The 9,739-nt window shown below is 40.7% G+C and overlaps 1 protein-coding gene across 1 annotated transcript in view; it reads right to left on the reverse strand.

The window, feature by feature from the left end:
* The window catches only part of exoc4 (exocyst complex component 4), a 227,348-nt gene extending 220,505 nt beyond the window's left edge, over positions 1-6,843 (reverse strand). Inside the window, exon 1 of the mRNA XM_061912242.1 lies at positions 6,690-6,843. Coding sequence (XP_061768226.1) covers positions 6,690-6,769 — 80 coding nt within the window. The 5' untranslated portion in view covers positions 6,770-6,843. The remainder of the gene's footprint in view (positions 1-6,689) is intronic.
* Positions 6,844-9,739: the final 2,896 nt, after the last annotated feature.

Consider the following 9,739-nt stretch of genomic DNA (forward strand, 5'->3'; position numbering starts at 1 on the left):
TCACCGTCCCCCCCCAGGGTGAGGGGAGCAGTGAGCAGCCCGGGAATCATTTTGGTGATTTAACCCCCAATTCCAACCCTGCTGAGTGCCAAGCAGAGAGGTAATGGGTCACATTTTTATAGTCTTTGGTATGACACGACCTACCGATTTTAGGGCGGACAATCTAACCACTAGCCCACTGAGCAGGTCGTATATTTATATAGCGCTTTTCTCTAGTGACTCAAAGTGCTTTTACAAAGTGAAACCCAATATCTAAGTTTTTTGTTAAGAACCACCAAATCATAAGTGACACAAAGATGATTGCTGACGGCCTCAATATGTTTTTTTGTCAATATTGGACCTAAACTGGCAAAAAAAAAACAATTGATGATGAACAGCCCATGGAATTTATTGCAAAAAATCCTTATTCGATGTCCCTTACTCAGACTATCGAAAAGGAAGTATTGGAGGTTATTCAGAAAAGCAAGAACAAAACATCACGTGACATTCAAAGTTAAAGTTAAAGTACCAATGATTATGACCTCGACATGAGGAAGGTCCAGAACGTAGCGGAAGAAATCATCAAACCATCCAAACACATTTGCAATTGATCTTTTCGACTTGGGCAATTTCCTTCACAAATTAAACTCTCAAAAGTCATCCCCAGCTTCAAATTTGGAGACAAACACCACTTCACAAATTACCGGCCCGTCTCCCTTCTGCCACAGTTATCTAAAACATTGGAAAAATTATTTGATAATAGACTTCGCGGCTTCATTGAAAAGCACAAATTATTATCTGATTGTCTATATGGGTTCCAACAAAATAGGTTAACTTCATTAGCTTTAATTGATTTAATAGAGAACATTACTAATGGTATCAAGAAGAATAAATTTGTTATAGGATTTTTTTATTGACCTGCAAAAGGCTTTTGATACCATTGACCACCAGAATTTGGTAAATAAACTGGAAAACTATGGCATAAGGGGATTGGTAGGGAAATGGCTGGAGAGCTACTTAAATGAGAGACAGCAGATTGTTCAGATGGACCAACATCAATCTACACTCATGAACATAACCTGTGGAGTCCCATAGGGCTCGATACTGGAACCCACACTATATATAATATATATCAACGAAATATGTCAAGTATCAACATTGCTGAAGTTCATCCTCTTTGCTGATGATACAACAATTACATGTGCAGGTGACCACGTGAAGCAACTTCTGGCCTCTGTAACTGAGGAGATGATAAAGTTAAAAACTTGGTTTAATACGAACAAATTGTCTCTGAATTTAAAGAAGACCAAAATAATGCTCTTTAGCAATAGCAAAAGTAATATACCGATCTGGATTGTTATTGATGATACACCAATGGAATATGTTCAACAAAATTCTTTCTTAAGAGTGGTAATTGATGAAAATATCTCATGGAAGCCTCATATAAGTTACCTGAGGACACAAGTTGCTAAATGTGTTGGAATGATGAGGAGATCTTGTCATTTATTGAACACCGATGCTCTGCTGTCATTCATTTATTATGTCATATTTAAACAATTGTGTTGAAGTCTGGGGAAATTGTTATGAATCACATTTTCAGCCTTTGGTCACTCTGCAGAAAAAGGCTATCAGGATTGTGTCCAATGTTCACTACGGACATCATTCAAATCCACTATTTATGGACTTAAAGCAACTTAAACTGAATGATGTGATCAATTTTAAAACTGCTCAAATTATGTTTAGGGCATCCCAAAACTCTCTACCATCCAATATACAGAACCTATTCCATGATAGAGATGATCACCACAAATTATGTTTTCCTAAATTTAGAACCACTTTAAAATCAATGTGCATTTCAGTGCGTGGAGTTAGTCTGTGGAACAACTTAGGGGACAAGTTAAAAATGTGTTCTAACATGATTCAATTTAAAACACTGTTTAAAAAATAAGTACTGAATAAGTACGAGGAGGAAAGAGAGTGATGCCCTCAGCACAGAGCGACGGGAGAGAGGTGTATGGTCAGACAGTGTTTGGGCCTGTGTGTGTGCGTGTGTATGTTTTGTATCGTCTTGTATCATAGTAACAGTGGTACTATCGAATTGTTAGTGTACAAAAGTTGTTCTTGTTTTTGATGAGATAGTATTGTTCTTGTATTATATTGTTTATGTTAAATGTGTAATGAGTGAGAGGGTTTGGGATATTATAAGCATCTGCTTCATTCAACCCCTTTTCAAGCCTTGCATGATTATCTCTGCCAAAATGTAAAAAAGAAAAGGAAAAAAAGTGTTTTGTTGTACTGTGCAGGTTTGAAATAAATATTTCAATCAATCAATCATATTTAAACCATGTGGATGGCAGGTGGGTAAAGTAACAAGTGACAAGGATGGCCGAAGCGGGGAATCGAACCTGGAACTAGGGTTGGGCGATTCATCGTTAGCTGCGATGCTAGCAGAGCCGTGCGAGTGGTGATACGAGAGAAAAAAAGGTGCGAATGAAGGAAGAAGTAATTCCCAAGAAAAACCGCAGGGGGTACAACATCTGGCGGCGGTTTGGCTTCAAGTGGGAATATCAATCAATCAATGTTTATTTATATAGCCCCAAATCACAAATGTCTCAAAGGACTGCACAAATCATTACGACTACAACATCCTCGGAAGAACCCACAAAAGGGCAAGGAAAACTCACACCCAGTGGGCAGAGAGAATTCACATCCAGTGGGACGCCAGTGACAATGCTGACTATGAGAAACCTTGGAGAGGACCTCAGATGTGGGCAACCCCCCCTCTCTAGGGGACCGAAAGCAATGGATGTCGAGCGGGTCTAACATGATACTGTGAAAGTTCAATCCATAGTGGCTCCAACACAGCCGCGAGAGTTCAGTTCAAGCGGATCCAAGACAGCAGCGAGAGTCCCGTCCACAGGAAACCATCTTAAGCGGATCAGCAGCGTAGAGATGTCCCAACCGATACAGGCGAGCGGTCCATCCTGGGTCCCGACGAGCGGTCCATCCTGGGTCTCGACTCTGGACAGCCAGTACTTCATCCATGGTCATCGGACCGGACCCTCTCCACAAGGGAGGGGGGGACATAGGAGAAAGAAAAGAAGCGGCAGATCAACTGGTCTAAAAAGGAGGTCTATTTAAAGGCTAGAGTATACAGATGAGTTTTAAGGTGAGACTTAAATGCTTCTACTGAGGTAGCATCTCGAACTGTTACCGGGAGGGCATTCCAGAGTACTGGAGCCCGAACGGAAAACGCTCTATAGCCCGCAGACTTTTTTTGGGCTCTAGGAATCGATATGTCGAACAGACAACCGTAATAAGTCAAGCATACGGCACAAGCGTTTCTATAAAAAGTAGCTTTACTGCTTATGTGTATATATGCTTATATGTAGCATTATTTGAAAAGTCACCCGCTAGAGAATGAAGAGCGCTTCAAACTGCATATCAACATCTCCGTTCGGTGCCACACCATCAAAATGCCGAGGCAAACAATTCCACATCAACACCGTATGAAAAAAATATAATTTAATAAAGTCCGTAGTAACCTACCACATAGCGAAGGACGAACACTATTTGATTTCCTATTATGCAGCTCATTTTTATTTGACACTTAAAATGTCTCTGACAATCTTGCACTTTCTGTTTTGGAAATTACATGAATGTTTGTGCCGCTGCTTAATAACTGTTTAATAAATACAGTTGTGGTCAATTGACTTAGTTGTGATTTCCTTCTCCGCATGGAAGTTTAAAAGTACCATATATTAATGTAGTATGAAGAAGAATGTTTTAATGTAGACACAAATAATAATCATAATGCTGTGATTATCAATCAATCAATCAATGTTTATTTATATAGACCTAAATTACCAGTGTCTCAAAGGGCTGCACAAACCACAACACAAACCACAACGACATCCTCGGTAGAGCCCACATAAGGGCAAGGAAAACTCACCCCAGTGGGGAGTTGGTGACAGTGACAATGATGACTATGAGAAATCTTGGAGAGGACCGCATATGTGGGCTACCCGTAAGAATATCGAGACATTAAAAAAAGGCCATACTGCCCTACCTGGATCCCTCAAGTTGCTGACACAGCCGAGCTGTACCACCCCAATAATAAGTGGGAGACGCATGCTATGTTTGTACACACATTCAATGATCACAATGTTATTGTTATATATATATATAGTGGGGCAAAAAAGTATTAAGTCAGCCACCGATTGTGCAGGTTCTTCCACTTAAAATGATGACAGATGTCTGTAATTTTCATCATAGGTACACTTCAACTGTGAGAGAAAGAATGAGAAAAAAAATCCAGCAATTCTCATTGTAGGAATTTTAAAGAATTTATTTGTAAATTATGGTGAAAAATAGGTATTTGATCAACCATTCAAAGCTCTCACTGATGGAATGAGGTTTTGGCTCAAAATCTCACGATACATGGCCCCATTCATTCTTTCCTTAACAGGGATCAATCGTCCTGTCCCCGTAGCAGAAAAACAGCCCCAAAGCATGATGTTTCCACCCCCATGCTTCACAGTAGGTATGGTGTTCTTGGGATGCAACTCAGTATTATTCTTCCTCCAAACACGACGAGTTGAGTTTATACCAAAAAGTTCTATTTTGGTTTCATCTGACCACATGACATTCTCCCATGAGCTCTCTGGCAAACTTCAGACAGGCCTGGACATGTACTGGCTTAAGCAGGGGGACACGTCTGGCACTGCAGGATTTGATTCCCTGTCAGCGTATTGTATTACTGATGGTAACCTTTGTTACTTTGGTCCCAGCTCTCTGCAGGTCATTCACCCTGTCCCCCCGTGGGTTCTGGGATTTTTGCTCACCGTTTTCATTATCATTTTGACCCCACAGGATGAGATCTTGCGTGGAGCCCCACAGTTGATTTTTTCACACCAAGCTGCTTGCCTATTGTAGATTCACTCTTCCCAGTCTGGTGCAGGTCTACAATTATTTTCCTGGTGTCCTTCGACAGCTCTTTGGTCTTGGCCCATAGTGGAGTTTGGAGTCTGACTGTTTGAGGCTGGTGACAGGTGTCTTTTATACAGATAACGAGTTCGAACAAGTGCCATTAATACAGGTAACGAGTGGAGGACAGAAGAGCTTCTTAAAGAAGAAGTTACAGTTCATGAATTGATTAACGTGGACCCCGACTTAAACAAGTTGAAAAACTTATTCGGGTGCTACCATTTAGTGGTCAATTGTACGGAATATGTACTGTACTGTGCAATCTACTAATAAAAGTATCAATCAATCAATCAAAAGGTCTGTGATGGTTTCCTGTGGACGGGACTCTCGCTGCTGTCTTGGAGCAACTATGGATTGAACTTTCACAGTATCATGTTAGACCCGCTCGACATCCATTGCTTTCGGTCCCCTAGAGGGGGGGGGGTTGCCCACATCTGAGGTCCTCTCCAAGGTTTCTCATAGTCAGCATTGTCACTGGCGTCCCACTGGATGTGAATTCTCCCTGCCCACTGGGTGTGAGTTTTCCTTGCCCTTTTGTGGGTTCTTCCGAGGATGTTGTAGTCGTAATGATTTGTGCAGTCCTTTGAGACATTTGTGATTTGGGGCTATATAAATAAACATTGATTGATTGATGATTGATGTGAGAGCCAGAAAATCTTCCTTGTTTGAAGTGTGCAAATACTTATTTCCACCATAATTTACAAATAAATTATTCAAAATTCCTACAATTTGAATTCCTTGATTTTTTTTTTCACATTCTGTCTCTCACAGTTGAAGTGTACCTATGATGAAAATTACAGACCTCTGTCATGATTTTAAGTGGGAGAACTTGCACAAACGGTGGCTGCCTAATACTTTTTTGCCCCACTGTATATGTATATATCCATCCATCCATCCATCCATTTTCTACCGCTTATTCCCTTTCGGGGTCGCGGGGGGCGCTGGCGCCTATCTCGGCTACAATCGGGCGGAAGGCGGGGTACACCCTGGACAAGTCGCCACCTCATCGCAGGGCCAACACAGATAGACAGACAACATTCACACTCACATTCACACACTAGGGCCAATTTAGTGTTGCCAATCAACCTATCCCCAGGTGCATGTCTTTGGAAGTGGGAGGAAGCCGGAGTACCCGGAGGGAACCCACGCATTCACGGGGAGAACATGCAAACTCCACACAGAAAGATCCCGAGCCTGGATTTGAACCCAGGACTGCAGGACCTTCGTATTGTGAGGCAGACGCACTAACCCCTCTGCCACCGTGAAGCCCATATATATATATATATATATATATATATATATGTATATATATATATATATATGTGTATGTGTATGTGTGTGTGTGTGTGTGTGTGTGTGTGTGTGTGTGTGTGTGTGTGTGTGTATGTATACACTGTATAATGTTGACTTGGTGATAGTCGTGTGAATGGTAGTGTAAAATAGCTGGCACTACTTGATCTCTTTAAACGGTATTTTAAGAGACAAGCGCGTAAAACACCCGCACAGTAAAGATATAATCAGCTTAAGGGGAGACAAAAGGTTATAATACTAAATTGACAGTTAGCTGACACACATTTGCTTGAGTCAAACAGGAAGGACACTACGACGCTAACAGGAAGGATAGCATTCTCATTTCAGAACATCCGTAAATGCGATCGGCCACAAAATGCATTGCAAACGACGACCAATTGATGAATTGGAAAAAGTGTGTTTCAAAAAAATACCTTATGACGGAGATGAGAAGTCCGGAGGGATCTTTGCTTTTGTTGACAGCGCCTCTGTATCGCCCTGTGTCAGATGCCATCTTTTCCAGTTGCTCAGGCCGGAAGCAGAAGGCGGGTGTTTCGCTCCTGAAGGATTGTGGGAGTTGTAGTTGAAAATGCGATTACTGGCTGGACTTCACCGTAGAGCAGATTTCAGAAGGGTTTTAAAGGCCTACTGAAACCCACTACTACTCACCACGCAGTCTGATAGTTTATATATCAATGATGAAATATTAACATTGCAACACATGCCAATACGGCCTTTTTAGTTTACTAAATTGCAATTTTAAATTTCCCGGGACTATTTTCTCTAAAACGTCGCATAAGGATGCCGTGTACGTGTGACGTCATGGGCTGTTAGGAAATGTGAGCGCTGCGCACACACACAGCTAAAACTCGTCTGATTTAACTGCATAATTACACAGTATTTTGGACATCTGTGTTGCTGAATCTTTTGCAATTTGTTCAATTAATATTGATGAAGTCAAAGTAGAACAATGGAGTTGGGAAGCTTCAGCCTTTAGCCACACAAACACACAGTGATTCCTTGTTTAAAATTCAAGGAGTTGAAACTTTACTATGGATCACAGCGGACATGGATCCCGACCTCTTGTCCACCAGCAGGTTTCGGTGGAAAAATTGTGGTTAAAAAGTCATCACTTACCCGATATCAGCTGAGCTTGCGCCTCCAGTACAGCTGCCGTCGACTTCCCTGAGACACTGCGCGTCAACACTTGGCCGTGGACGTACACTTCCGACTATCAGGTACTGTTAAACTCACTAAAACACTAGCAACACAATAGAAAGATAAGGGATTTCCCAGAATCATCCTAGTAAATGTCTCTAAAAACATATGAATCCGTCTCAATGCAACGCGATTGCAATCGCGTTTTTATTTTTTCCAGTCTGTCGCTATCAATATCCCCAAACACGAATCTTTCATCCTCTCTCAAACCAATCGGGAAATTGTCGTTTTCTCGGTCCGAATAGCTCTTTTTGTTGGAGGCTCCCATTAAAATCAATGTGAATATAAGAGGAGCCAACAACATGTGACGTCATCTTCTGCGACTTCCGGTAGAGGCAGGGCTTTTCTCCAGTTGCGAACTTTATCGTGGATGTTCTCTACTAAATCCTTTCAGCAAAAATATGGCAATATCGCGAAATGATCAAGTATGACACATAGAATGGACCTGCTATCCCCGCTTAAATAAGAAAATCGCATTTCAGTAGGCTTATAAGGTTCAATTTAAAGTTGTAAATGGTAAACATTCTTAAACGAGTATTATTAATAATAACAGCAGTGTAATATTATTGAATAGGAGTGTTTTTAACTGACACAATATATACCAGTGGTTCACAAAAGGGGGTATGCGTACCCTTGGGGGTACTTGAAGGTAGGGCTGGGCAATATTTCGATATACGACATAAATCGAGGGTTTGTCTCTGTGCGATATAGAAAATGACTATATCGTAATATTCGAGTAGACGTTCTCACGCAGTTGTTTTTAGCTGCGGGCATTACACTACAAGCTCTCCTCGCTCTTTCCTATGTCTCCTTCTCACAGACAAGTAGGCGCACATTCTTACATACGTCACATACTGTCACGTCATACATCACTTACGTATACGCCCTTGCCCAGCAGAGAGGTAGCGACGTGGCTAACGTTAGCTGTGATGCTAGCGGGTTGTTGCGAGAGAAAGAAGGTGTGAATCTCGTAACAAATGAAGGAAGAATTAATTCCCGAGAAAAACAGCAGGGGGTCCATCGTCCGGCGGTGATTCGGCTTCAAGCGGGAGTATGTCGAATAGACAACTTTAATTTGTCATGTGTGGGGCACAAGCGTTTAAAAGTCAACTGCTAATAACTTTTATAAATACAGTTTTGGTAAATTGTCTTAGTTGTGATTTCCTTCTCTGCATGAAAGTTTAAAAGTCGCATATATTAGTGCAGTAAAAACAAGAATGTTTTAATGTAGACACATAGAATCACCATACTGCTGTGATTATATGTATCCAGTGTTCATTCAAGGCTAAGGGAAAATACAGAGAAGTATATCGTATATCGTGATATGGCCTAAAAATATCGCGGTATTAAAAAAAGGCAATATCGCCCAGCCCTCCTTAAAGGTATGCCAAGGGTTACGTGAGATTTTTTTCAAATATTCTAAAAATAGCAACAATTCAAAAATCCTTTATAAATACATGTATTGAATAATAATTCAACAAAATATGAATGTAAGTTCATAAACTGAAAACAAATTCAACAATGCAATATTCACTGTTGACAGCTAGATTTTTTGTGGACATGTTCCATAAATATTGATGTTAAAGATTTTTTTTTTTTTTTTGAAGAAATGTTTAGAATTAAGTTCATGAATCCAGATGGATCTCTATTACAATACCCAAAGAGGGCAATTTAAGTTGATGATTACTTCTACAGTTGTCATCAAAATTATTCAACCCACACACATTTTTGGTGTTTTAGCAAGTTGGACATTTATTCCATATTTTGTTTACAGTCATATCAAATAAAGATGTGTCAAATAGACAACTGCAACTTAAATTGTAATACTGTATTTTACAAAATACCAAAAAAGGACATTTTTCTTAATATCTCATTGACAAAATGATTCAACCCCCTAGTTACATGCATCTTTAGTACTTAGTAGAACACCCTTTGGCAGTAATTACATCCTTCAAACGTGATACATAACCGGACACAAGCTTCTTGCAACGATCTACAGGTATTTTAGCACATTCCTCTTGGGCAAAGGCCTCCAGTTCATTCATATTCTTGGGCTTGCGTGCTGCAACTGCCTTCTTCAAGTCCCACCACAGGTTTTCTATAGGATTTAGGTCTGGCGACTGTAAAGGCCACTCCAGAGTCTTCCAGCCCTTCTTCTGCAACCACTCTGATGTTGATTTGGAGGTATGCTTGGGATTGTTGTCCTGTTGGAAGGTCCAACGTCTCCCAAGCCTCAGCTTCGTCACTGACTTCATGACATTTGCAG

Source organism: Nerophis ophidion, linkage group LG10, assembly GCF_033978795.1.
Source record: "Nerophis ophidion isolate RoL-2023_Sa linkage group LG10, RoL_Noph_v1.0, whole genome shotgun sequence".
NCBI classification, from domain to species: domain Eukaryota; kingdom Metazoa; phylum Chordata; class Actinopteri; order Syngnathiformes; family Syngnathidae; genus Nerophis; species Nerophis ophidion.